The sequence below is a fragment of the Enhydra lutris genome, unplaced genomic scaffold, assembly GCF_002288905.1.
Source record: "Enhydra lutris kenyoni isolate GAN:26980312 unplaced genomic scaffold, ASM228890v2 scaffoldscaffold74, whole genome shotgun sequence".
NCBI classification, from domain to species: Eukaryota; Metazoa; Chordata; class Mammalia; order Carnivora; family Mustelidae; genus Enhydra; species Enhydra lutris.
The window spans coordinates 6,446,335-6,459,086 of record NW_019154158.1 but is presented as its reverse complement, the minus strand read 5'-3'; the positions used below and the strand labels follow the sequence as shown (position 1 = coordinate 6,459,086).

Sequence of the window (12,752 nt, the reverse complement as noted above, 5' to 3'; positions counted from 1 at the left end):
TCTCGCCTCGGATGACAGCGCTGCCTCTTTTGTTGGCTCCGCAGCCAATCGCGGCCGCTGACGACACGGGGGCCGGGGCTATAAAGGGCCTGGCCCGGGCTCGGGCCCCCCCCAGCCGCCCGCCCCGGCCGCCCGCCCGCCCCGCCCGCGCGCCCGCCGCCCCCGGCCCCCCGGCCCCCCCTCGGCCGGGCAGCCCCCAATCCCGCGCCGCCCGGACCCCCTCCTCCTCCCTCCCTTCTCCCTCCGCCCCCTCCCTGCGGGACTCCGGCGTCCCCGCCCCCCAGTCCTCCCTCCCCTCCCCTCCAGCATGGTGCTCGCGGCCCCGCTGCTGCTGGGCTTCCTGCTCCTCGCCCTGGAGCTGCGGCCCCGGGGGGAGGCGGCCGAGGGCCCCGCGGCGGCGGCGGCGGCGGCGGCGGCGGCGGCGGCGGCGGCGGGGGGGGGGGGAGCGCTCGAGCCGGCCGGCCCCGTCCGTGGCGCCCGAGCCCGACGGTTGCCCCGTATGCGTGTGGCGGCAGCACAGCCGCGAGCTGCGCCTGGAGAGCATCAAGTCGCAGATCCTGAGCAAACTGCGGCTCAAGGAGGCGCCCAACATCAGCCGCGAGGTGGTGAAGCAGCTGCTGCCCAAGGCGCCGCCGCTGCAGCAAATCCTGGACCTACACGACTTCCAGGGAGACGCGCTGCAGCCCGAAGACTTCCTGGAGGAGGACGAGTACCACGCCACCACCGAGACTGTCATTAGCATGGCCCAGGAGAGTAAGTGGGCGGCGGGGCGCGAGCAGTGGGGTGCTGGCTCTGGGAAAGTGAGCGCCTCCCGCTCCGAAGCGGGGCGCTCCCGGCTGCTCCGGCCCAGAAGCTTTTTCTGAGAAAACTTGACGGATTGGGGAGAGGGTGCTGCTCCATAGAAGTTTTTCGAGCTTGGAGATGGCCGCGGAGTTGTGTGCACCCTCCGTTTCCCGAGGTGGGACGGCAAACAGTGAGAGGGTTCCGAGATACCTCCTCCCACCCGGGTGTTCAAAAAAGACCCGTGTTGCGGGGAGTCTGGGGAAGCTAGAGCCCAGTCGCAGCGGAGTGGAAGGGGCAGCAACTCAGTCCTGAAGGGCCATGGAAGAGAGGCTAGAGCACAGAATCGGGACGCTTTGGGACCCCCACAGTCCCAGGCGGGCTGCAGAGCTGTCTGCTACCGGTGCCCTTGGCATCAACTCTCCGCCCCTTCCACCTCTGGCTCCGCAACGCGCCCACCGGGCTGCAGAGAACTGAGTGCTCTTCTCCCTCTAGCAGGAACGAGGTCCCTCCCAGAGCCCAGTGTCTCTCCTCACAGCCCAGCTGGCACCCATTTCACCAGAGCCCTTCTGACACCCGGTCTCCCAGGGCTGGGAAAGCTGTACTTTCTTGGTACTGACCGGGCTCAGAGAACTCAACTCCATTGCACTGGGGTTGAGGGCACCCGTTCGGCTACACTAAGCTTATTCCTTTCCCTATTCCCCCGCCCCTACTCAAAACTGGACTTGAGGAGAGAGAGGGAGACCTAGGGAGAAAAAGAAATAGATAAGGAGGGAGGGGGAACCCAGGCATTCAAGCTCCTGGCCAAACGGAAGATGAACATGTTAATAGACTTGAGCTGCTTTGAAATTTTATGGCCTGGAAAATCCAGGCCAACACCCCCCACCCCACCCCCAGCTCTCCCTAGGGTCAGATGACTCCCTTTCCCCTCCCCCACTGAGGTCCCTTCACCCCTTCCCTGCTCCAACTCCAGGGAACCAGGCCCTCTCTTATTCCCTAGTGGTGTGGCAAAGTCGCTCCCCCACTCCATAGTTCAGTTTTATGGCTCTGAACAGAAGAGGGGGGGACTGGTTTATTGGCACATGGGTCATAAAAAGCTGGGGGCTGAGGTGGACTCCTAGTGGCCCACTCCCATGGGAGAGGCACAGGAACCCAGGTGTGCATCTGCGAAGCTGAGTGCCTCATACTGCCACCAGTTTCTCTGCAGACCCTAACTCCACAATACTTGGCTAGGCTGATAAAGAAAAAACCCCAAGGACTAGAAAACTTGCGCAGGGTTGTGGTGGTGGTGAAAGCCTGGGATCTGTCTAGGTTCCTCAGTCTCCCTTGTGTTCTTTTTTTTTTTTTTTTTTAAGATTTTATTTATTTGACAGACAGAGATCACAAGTAGGCAGAGAGGCAGGCAGAGAGAGAGAGGAGGAAGCAGGCTCCCCGCTGAGCAGAGAGCCCGATGCGGGGCTCGATCCCAGGACCCTGGGATCATGACCTGAGCCAAAGGCAGAGGCTTTAATCCACTGAGCCACCCAGGGGCCCCTCCCTTGTGTTCTTAAGGTTTCTGCTTTATAGAAGCTAGGGTCAGTCTAAAATTGACTGAGTGCGGGGGTGGGGGTGGGGATTCTATGAAACAGTTGTGGAGGAATTCTGAAGAAGAGTATGCTGGAAGAAGATGAAGGGTACAGAGGAAAAACACACTCTGGTCTGTGTGGTTTGGTGTGTATGTGGAGTTTCAGAATGGGTGATGGATTTATGGACTTCCCCTTGTCTCTTTCTATCCTTAGCATCCCTTAACCAAGTGGCTTGAGCCCAGAGTTAGCCCTCAGAATGGGGATGCAGGGAGTGAGCACACTCTGCGTGCATGGATCGGACATTGCAGGTTAGGTTGGGGGGGACCAGGAAGGACACCAGTAGGTGGGGTTCTACCCCAACTTCCGCCCTCATTCTACTTCAGGACTTGGATAACTAGGGAACTGGGTCTCCAGCCAGGTATTGTACGTCCCCTTTAAGAGCCAAGCTGAGCTCTTTTGAGAGGGAGGGGGAGTGGAGGGGAAGGGAGGGAGAGAGGGGAAAAGGAAAAAGAGACTTTTATAGTCTAATCCCCAGGGACCCGCTTTAATAAGAGACTTGTGCTCTGCTAATCGGGGGAGGTGTTTGTCAGCAGAGATGGCCTCCGCTCCCCTCCCCCTTCCTCCCCTCCCCCAGCACTCAGCCCTGGACCCCAGCCCCCACCTCTCCTAGGCTGCAGTGCCTGCCCTATTTCCCTCCACCCTCTCAGGCTCTCCCACCCCAGCCTTCATCCTGGGAACCCAGCCCCCTTGCCCTTCTGGGAGCCAAGCCCAGCCCCTCAGTTTCTCTCTCCTTTCCTACACCAAGAGGCCCCTGCCCTCTCAGCCCAACCTCCTGCCCCTAGGCCTTCCAGCCTGGGTATGGAGAGTATGTAGGGGGTTGGGGGGGGGCGCCATAGAGGAGGAGGTGGTGAGCTGCGAGGGGGTTGGGCTTTTGCTGAAAATAGTGCAATGACCTCTCCCCAGACCAGCACCGCCTACTAAACCTGACCTGCTGCCTGCCACCAACCCGATCAATCCAACACAGATGTGGCTCCTTCCCCTCCCCTTGGGAGCTGGGCCTATATGTGTGTGTTGGGGACTCTCTCAAGCTTCTTGTTTCCCTCTGTGGCACTACCTTCTTCTTCTTTGTTCCTCTCTATCTTTCTATCCTTTCTCTTTACCCCACAAGGCTTAGCTACCTTCCTTCTTTCACTTTTTATCCCTGGTCTACTCCTTTCACATTGCCCCTTCTCTCCCAATATTCAACTCCCAAGTTTATTTCTTTCGCCCCACCATGACCTTTCTCTCTCCCTTCCTTCTCTCTTCCAGTTCTCTTGACTATCTCTTCCAACTGCCTTCATTCTCTTCTTCTCTATTCTTACCTCTCTCACCACCTCCAGTCTCTATCCTGTCTCTTCCCCTTTCCCTTTCATTCTCCATCCATCTTGGCCTCTTGTAGTACCAACTGTCTGCACATTCCCTGGGAGAGAAGTGTATGCTGAGTCCCTGGGGTAGGGGTGGGGGACTCTGAAGAAACCAAAGACTTAGAGGGATGGGGCCCTAATGTCCAATCCCCTAGGTCAGCTTAGGTAAGGGAGTATGCTTAGAGCTTACAAAATTAACAATAATCCAGCATTTATTGAGAAGCTACTACTATTTTCATTCTTTATTTAATGCTCAGCACTCCTATGAAACAAGAATTATCATCTATATCACTGAGACTGTTGGGTGGGAAAGGTCAGATACATGTTAATAAGGAGTCGAGCAGTGACTGAACCCACTTTGTAGTCTAAGAACAGTGTTTAGATGCCAGGAAGAACTTTTAGGCATTTGCCTGTATATTTTAAGATTTGGAGGTAAGGGAGTTCATTCAGCATGCATTTACTAAACACTGCTTGGTAACATGGGAGACACTAAAGCTATAATGGTGAGCAAAACAGACAGAGTATTGACAAGTGTCCACCCTCGTGGAGATTAGTAGCTAATAACGAAGACAGGTGGGAAAATAAGACAACCCTATGAAATTAGGCACAATAGCCCCATCTCACCAGCAGTTTCCCTGCCCCAGCTACTCTCCTAATTCTCCTAATCTCTGAATCTCTACTCCCTGAATCCTCCCTCATTGTGCCAGCATTGCAGCTCCAGCAGGTGGATAACTGGGAGGACTACCAGTGCCCTGGAACCTCAGAGAAGAACCAAGGGAAAGGAAGCTACCAGAGGAAATGTGTGTCTCATTCCTGAATATATGAAGATCATTGAGCACTTGCCTCCTCATCTCACTTGGAGGATCCTCCTTCTCCTGGGGTGGGGGAGTGCTGATGGGAGACAACAGATGCTAAGTCCTCCATGATTACACAGAACTCAAGACCTGGAGTGATACATAAGGGCTGGACTTCCTGATCATACTTACATAGCTCTGGAAGCTCATTCCTGACTCTTGTTCTCTCAGTCTATTTAGAGCGAGAATGGATATTCCTGTCCAGTGGAAACATGATTTAGGGCATTTCCAACTGACTTAAGAGATTAGAAAGGGAAACCCAGAGGACCTGAAATGGAAGCAGTGGCAGATGCTGAGAATCAGCCTTTTGACCCAAGAAGGGTCAATTTCTGGTCTAGAACAAGATGTAATGGGCCAAAATGTAAAGTTGGGATGTTAAACCTTTGTAAAGACTTACTGGCACTGGACTGAGAAACCAAAGGAAGCTCAGGGGAGAAAAGAAGACATTGCAGTTGATCTGATGTGTTGAATATTATTTCTGAAGCTTTGGGCAATGGGCGTAAACAACATGGAGGTAGTTTTTCCCTTCCTTAAAAACTGAGGCAGTAACGGTGATAAGGAGGAGGAAACAGCTGAGGAAACTTGTTCTCAGGATTAAAGGGACTGGGGAGTCAGATATACAAGAGTCAGCACTTGAGTTGATCCATTCTTCTGAGTGTATTGTTTCTGGCAGGAATGGTTTAAGAAGCCTAGATCTGGATTCTGGCTTACCTCATGAAATACATTTAGCCTCTGCTCCCTATCTGGACCCTGGTTACCCACTCTTGAGACATCTGGTTGGGGGTGGGGGTTATACCAAGGCTTCACCTGGCCACCACACAAAACAGGGCAGAAATGGGGCAAGGCGACCTAAGAAGAGCAGGTGTGATGAGGTTTGGCTTCTATGAAGAGCATCAAAGTTCTGAAAAATTTGGAGCCCTACATGCTGGGGGAATGGAAGGCTGCAGGTGGGAGGGGATATCCCTAATAACTGTCTGTGCAGGTTATCTATAGACCTGGGCCTATGTATTAGGACAAATGGACTAAGGAATGGATGCATATCAGAAAGCCCTGATAGAAACATCATCCTATAGGGAAAGAGAGGAGGCGCTGTTCTGAGTACCAGTGACACAGTAGTCAACAAGACAACACGAGAGAAGGGTAAAGAACTGGAAAACTCAGGCTGAGTCGTTCAAGTTGCCAGTGCCACCCAGGGCTGCTGACGCCCTTCACAAACACCCTTTGCTGATGCTGTGCCCCCTTCTCTCTTATCAGCGGACCCTGCGGTGCAGACAGATGGCAGCCCCCTCTGCTGCCATTTCCACTTCAGCCCCAAGGTGATGTTCACAAAGGTACTGAAGGCCCAGCTGTGGGTGTATCTACGGCCGGTGCCCCGCCCAGCCACAGTCTACCTGCAGATCTTGCGACTGAAACCCCTAACTGGGGAAGGGACTGCAGGGGGAGGGGGCGGAGGACGGCGTCACATCCGAATCCGCTCACTCAAGATTGAGCTGCACTCACGCTCAGGCCACTGGCAGAGCATCGACTTCAAGCAAGTGCTACACAGCTGGTTCCGACAGCCACAGAGCAACTGGGGCATCGAGATCAACGCCTTTGATCCCAGTGGCACAGACCTGGCTGTTACCTCCCTGGGGCCGGGAGCTGAGGGGCTGGTGAGCAGGGAGCCTGAGATGGTGCCAGATATGTATAACCTGGCCCTGAGGAGGTGGGATGTTGGAAAAGGTAGACCAGGAATGAGAAGGGGCTGGGCACCAGCGTTATTTCTTTGGGGCCAGGAGCTGATTCTAGAGGAGCAGTTTTGGGGGTGCAGATAGGGTGGGGAGTGGCAGCTATCACTTTTCAGATACAAGCCAGGCAACAGGTGGAAACTGGATTTGGGGTCGTGTTAATGGGAGATCCAAGAAAACACAAAAAAGGTCTGATGATGAAGCCTGGGGCCAAGGGGGCGATCAGGGTGAGGTTGCCAGGAGAAAATTAGGGGTGAGTGGAAGGAGACATAGCTAGCTTGTGAGAAAAGTGAGTAGAAGATAGGGCTGGAAATAGGAGCAGGGGAAAAGCTGAGAAGGCGACTGTCTCTGTTGAGACATAGCTAGCTTGTGAGAAAAGTGAGTAGAAGATAGGGCTGGAAATAGGAGCAGGGGAAAAGCTGAGAAGGCGACTGTCTCTGTTCTGATGCCCCTGTTCAGGGGCAGATGAGAAAGGAAAGGGAGTAGGTGCTCTTCGAGTCTCTTATCACATCTCTTTCTCCTCTCCCTCACCCCCAGCATCCTTTCATGGAGCTTCGGGTCCTAGAGAACACAAAACGGTCCCGGCGGAACCTGGGCCTGGACTGCGATGAGCACTCGAGTGAGTCCCGCTGCTGCCGATATCCCCTCACAGTGGACTTTGAGGCTTTTGGCTGGGACTGGATCATCGCGCCTAAACGATACAAGGCCAACTACTGCTCCGGCCAGTGCGAGTACATGTTCATGCAAAAGTATCCGCACACCCACTTGGTGCAACAGGCTAATCCAAGAGGCTCTGCTGGGCCCTGCTGTACTCCCACCAAGATGTCCCCAATCAACATGCTCTACTTCAATGACAAGCAGCAGATTATCTACGGCAAGATCCCTGGCATGGTGGTGGATCGCTGTGGCTGCTCCTAAGGTGGGGGACAGAGGATGCCTCCCCCATAGACCCTACCCCTAGACCCCCAGCCCTGACCCCCCAACCCCCAGACCCTAGAGCTCCCTCCACCTCTTTCCATGAACATCACACCTTGTTCCCTGCCCAAGCAGTGTGCAATACAACAGAGGGAGGCAGGTGGGACTGACGGGTGAGGGGTTTGGGGAACAGGGGGAAGAGGGGGCATGGTCAGGTGGGGAGTGTTTGAGGTTTGCAGGTGAGAAGGTTTGGCAAGAAGACAGAGAGACGTAGAGACAGAGGTAGAGCAGAGGGATAGAGACAGAGGAACAAAAAGAGCAGCAATGAGAAGGCAAAGGGAGAGAGAGGCAGAAGAGACAGAGATCAGGCAGAGGTAAATGATGAGAAAGAGGCTGAAATGGAGTAATAAGAGAAAGCCCCACACCCAGCCTCCTTTCTTCCACTGGCAAAGTGAGGGGCTTGGTATAGTTTGGGGAGATCCCCTGACTACCATTCTCATTAGGAGGAAATCAAAAATCCATTCTTAGCTTCTTCCCGTTCTCCCTCCAACAGTGGCCAGGGAAGGGAAGTGAGGGCAGGGGCAAAAGTAAGGATTTGGGAATTTTATTTATTTATTTATTGTGACTTTTCATTTTTTGGTATTTGGCTTTACTGAAATAGAAGGGCCCCTGCCCACTGTGCCCCATTTCTCCCTTATTCCCCAAAGCCCTGTTCTCCCTCAATACCCATCTACTTAAGCACTTGTATAAAGCCTCCAGGGTTGGGAATGGGAGCAGAGGGCAAGAGGGCTAATACATGAAATTTTCCAACCCATAATTACCCAACTTGACCTTCCTGAGCCAAATGGGTTGAACTAAATTCCAGCAGTCACAGAAACAGTATGAGGTTAGGGTTTAGGAGCTGGGGGTGGGGGGGAAGGGGAGGGGAGAGCCCTCAACATCCAGGATCTATGAGAGCCACTAAACTTACCCTCAGATCCACCCTCATAGTCCTGAGTTATTTAGCCAGAGGGTGTGGCCCACATATGCCCGAATTCCCCCCAGCCAAGAGAGACCAAAGAGCCTGTGGAATGCCCCTACTCCCAGCCTCTATCTTCAGGTCAATAAAGAGTATAGAGATCCCAGAGTCCCAGGTCTGGGAAGGGTTAGGAGGGGTCAAGAAAGGAGTAGTAAGGAGATTAAAGGTTACAGGGCATTTGAATCCAAATCACTGCTCTGGGCTAGGGAATAGAGCCAGCAGACCAAGATGGAAGGGATTCCAGAGGGGGGGACATTTTAGTTCCCCCAACCCCAAAGCTCAGGGTGGAAGGGGGGAGAACAAGGGAGCAGAGTGTCTATAATTATTTTTATCTTTTATTTTTGGAATCTAGCAGTACCTGGCAGCAGGGAGGGAACAATACAGTGGGGAAGGGAAAAGCATCTGACAAGGCCAGTTAGAGCAGAGGACTGGAAGGATGGAGACTCCATGGTTTGGAAGGCTAGGAAGCAGGCAGGGACTGGTCGCCACTCCCAGTCACTAGCTAGGCCTATTCATCCCCCCCACAATCCTGACCCACCATCCTCTGGACTCACTGTGCCTCAGTTTCTTCCCCTCGATGGAATGAGAAATAGCAGCACCCGCCACAGCCAAGAGATGAATTCTGAGCACTTACCACGGGCACTTTATGGACATAAAATACCTCTCGCTGTGGGACAGATAACCAGGGCACCAGAGCAGTGGTGAAGAGATGTGAGGCTTAGAAGAGTCACAGGCTTCAGAGTACAAGTTCCCCTCTGCCTCCCAGATGGACAGTGCCTGAAGCCAAGGAGTTGAGATATCTCCTGATCCACACCCTACCCATACCTCACCACCAGACCTCTTGGCTCTGGGCAAGAGCCCAGAGGATGTCAAGAGAGGAGGTCCGGAACCTTCAGCAAAACTGCCACTCTTAAGTAGAGCCTGCAGTTATGGGTCTGATGCAAACAGTACTAAAGCCTGACCTGGAAGGCTTGTTCTTCCCAAGAGTATGACTCTCCTGTCTGGCCCAGATGGTGGAAGGGGAAAAGGTATGTGACCACCCTTGGGAAGGTGATGTTGGTGAGCTTTAGTATCTTATTCCCATTCCCATTGTGAAAAACTAGGATGAGGTATTTTGGTACAGGAATGGGCAGGGGCTGGTAAGCATTTCAACTTGCCTCCCATGTAACAGCTAATGCTAGCCCCCAGCCCCTCTCTGGCCCTGTTCTTCCATCCCTCCTTCTACCCCAACCTTGGAGAACAAGATACACCTGACCATCAACAAACACCATTCACATTCCCTTGGTTGAAGGAGAGGAACAGAGAACAGAAGATGCCTCCTCCAAGATCAAATGCTCATGTCTCTTGATCTTGGCACAGGGTGGGGGTTGGACAACAGACATCAGGTGACTTCTCTCTACAAGTTCTAGAGAGCTGGAGCATTAGACTTGGGGGACACCTACAATATTCCCCTTTAACACCACCAAATAAAGACCTTTGTCGGGGTGGGGGAGGGTCTTTTTCTTCTGAACATAAATTATGAGTCAAAGTCTCATTCCATTGTCCTCCTCACCCCCAAGAGGCATGGGGTAAAGAGGCTTGGGTGCACAGTCCAGCAACCTAGTGGGAACTAGCAACCCCTCTCCCACTTTATGATGTGTGTGGACCTGGCCAGTGCCCCTCTGATCATTAGTAGTGTAATTATTATTTACTTTGTGTATTTGTTACACCATGTGTGTGATTGCCTTTGTTTGTTAAGGGTGATTGAGGAGTATGGGGGTGACAGGGGCATTGGAATGCCGGGAAAGGACTTCTTCACTGAGATCAAGGCTTCCTGGAGGGAACCATTGCAAAAAGGCCATCAGGCAGTTTTCAAGTTATGTGACAGAGGGCAAAGATGGCCATAGGGTGCTCTGAGTTTTGGGATGGTCACATGACACAATCCAGCACTTGAACCTGAAAAAAATAAATAAATAAAAGCAAAGAGTTTAGAATTCAGTGATGAAATCTTCTCCCTAACCAAGCGCTACATTTATACCTTGGAGACCAGGAACAAATGAGGATCCGAGAGGGGATGAAACCCTTTTGTTCAAAGAATAAGAACACGGGGGTCTGGAGCAAGAAAAAAACACTAAGTGTATTTGGGATGAGAGTGGGAACATACAGTCCAAGGGAGGAAGGGCAGACAATGGGAAAGGGAGGGGACCTAGAACAACTCTTCTCAGGAAAACTTGATCCAAAACAGTCTCAAAGATTACCAAAACCCTCTCCCAGCCTCCACATAACAGAATCTAAAAGTTCTCTTAAGATGATCCAGCTAATGTCAGTCCCATTCTCCCAGAGTTCCCTTAACTAAGTTTCACCAAAATCCACAAACCAAACCAACATAGCCATTCAAATTGTAAATGTACCAATATGGTTAAGCATCTCAAATGGTCTTTGATTTCCCCATAAAAATGTCTTCTGTGTAAAACAAAAGAATCTTGCCTCACATTTGGGGGGGGGGGGAGGAAAGCTTCTGTCACATTGACCTGATCCACGATGGGGGCCAGGGCCATTGTGGGATCAGTGTGCCACCATATTTTCCCTGCCCTGTCAGTTCTGTCAGTAGACTGACCCCACCTCAGGCCAACTACAAGAGTGAGGTTGAGAGGTGATCTACGTGCTACATACGGTATCTTCCCAAGGAATTGTCTTATCCACACCTACTCCTAGCTTTTGGCTTGAGCTAAAAATAGGTTTTCTCCCTCACTGCTCATTGTTTCCTATGTTGAAAGGACACCCAGAAGAGATTGCCAGATGACTTTTATCCCTAAACAACCTCCAACTCAATGCACAAGTAGCTAGCTATCCTATACTGTTCCTTGGCCTCTTTTCTGGGCAGCAGAGCCCCAAGCTAAGAACCAGCAGGCAGTAGCATTTACAACTTCTCATCTGTAGTGAGAAGTCCGATGCCCCAGGCCACAAGGTCAGCTTTCCTGCCTGTGAGGTGGGGGTAAAGGAGCAACTGGGGCTCTCACCTCTTCCCACTCTCAGAAGCCCTAAATTCACCTATACATGCAGTCCCCTCCTCCCCCATGTTCAAATGAGTCCTCTCAGCTCCCTCTCTACCCTCTAGCTAGAACCTACTCAGGGAAAAGAAATATTTCCCCTATAAATCACCTAATAAAATTAAGAGCTTACTGAATGATTACTATGAAAACTATAGTAAGCAAACTGTGCTGAGTATATAATCTATTATCTGTCCTCATAGCAGCCTCCACAATAGGGTCACTTGCTATTGGTACAGTATGGAGAGTCATGAAATGAGGTGCCCAGTCTCAGAGCCAGCAGAGCTAGTACTGGAGAACAAATTACACCTAAATACTATATAATATTCCACTGTAACCTACTCTATTAATAGTAATCTGAGAAGTCAAAAAACTAAAGGCAGGGAGAGCAAGGGACAAGAAAAATAAAGAGAAAGCTGGGATCTACCTTGGGCACAAAGGGTCTGCAAAGGTATGAAACCTGCCATTATTTTTCAGTTCCTTTGAAAGGAAAAACAAGAATGTGGACATGGAACACGAAGGAGAGGTTAGAGTTTAGTGGATTTCAATAATCAGAGGGAACAACATTGTCAGAGTCCCACATGGAAGAAAATAGAGAAAAAGCTATTCTCTCTTATTTACAGAAGTTCCTTCCTTCCCCCTCATCTGTTTCTCATGTCAGACATGGCAATGGAACTCAACCCCAAGAAGTCCTGCTCTTATTCACATCTTCCTTCCTATAGCTCTCACCCCTGTAGAAGCTTCTAGTGTTGTAATTCAGAAGTTCCCAGGAGTTGGGGTGGGGGGAAGGGGCAGTTTAGAGTGATGGTGGAGAAAAAGGAAAAGATCCCATGGTTCTTAAGAGAACCATAAAAAGGTGCAGATTTACCACTGAGGAAACTAGTTCCCTCCACATCTTTTATAGACTCCCTCATAAGAGCTCCCAGGTATGCAGAGAATGTCACAGCTTCAGGATAAGGAAAGACTAGAGTCAGCTAACTGCATATGAATCCTCAATCAGGGCTACTGGGGGATAGGAAGGAAGAGTACTTGGATCCCAGATAAAGAACTGCAAGCCTGGACTTCCTATTTTAAGAATGAATTAGTAAAAAGACATAGGCATCCTGAACTTTCATACTCAGAAAGTATGCATGGAATGACTACCATGAGACAGGAAGAGGAGGATATGGTGATCAGACTTGCAGGGGAGAGACTTCTGACTGACAGAAAAACAGCTGCTGGAATGGGATGAAAAAAGTTATTTAAAAATCCACAGAAACTGAGAAAAAACACAGTACCAAAGATCTGGGGAAGCGAGCTGAGTGGGGAAAAGAATGATTAAGTTTCAGAAAGAGAATCAGAAGATAGAGACAAAGTACAGAAAATTTCTGAAGAACCCAGTGCTCTATTCCTTTACCTATTTTTTATTTTCCCATTCTTGGGTAGAAAACCCTTACTGAATCTATAATCTCTCTTAAGCTA

The 12,752-nt window shown here is 51.2% G+C and overlaps 1 protein-coding gene across 1 annotated transcript; it reads left to right on the top strand.

The window, feature by feature from the left end:
* Nucleotides 1-307: 307 nt before the first annotated feature.
* On the top strand, nt 308-7,585 carry LOC111160222 (growth differentiation factor 11). Its single transcript, XM_022523131.1, is given in 4 exon segments — nt 308-436; nt 438-753; nt 5,857-6,254; nt 6,867-7,585. Coding segments are annotated over 4 exon segments (1,224 nt in total). The 3' UTR covers nt 7,248-7,585.
* Nucleotides 7,586-12,752: the final 5,167 nt, after the last annotated feature.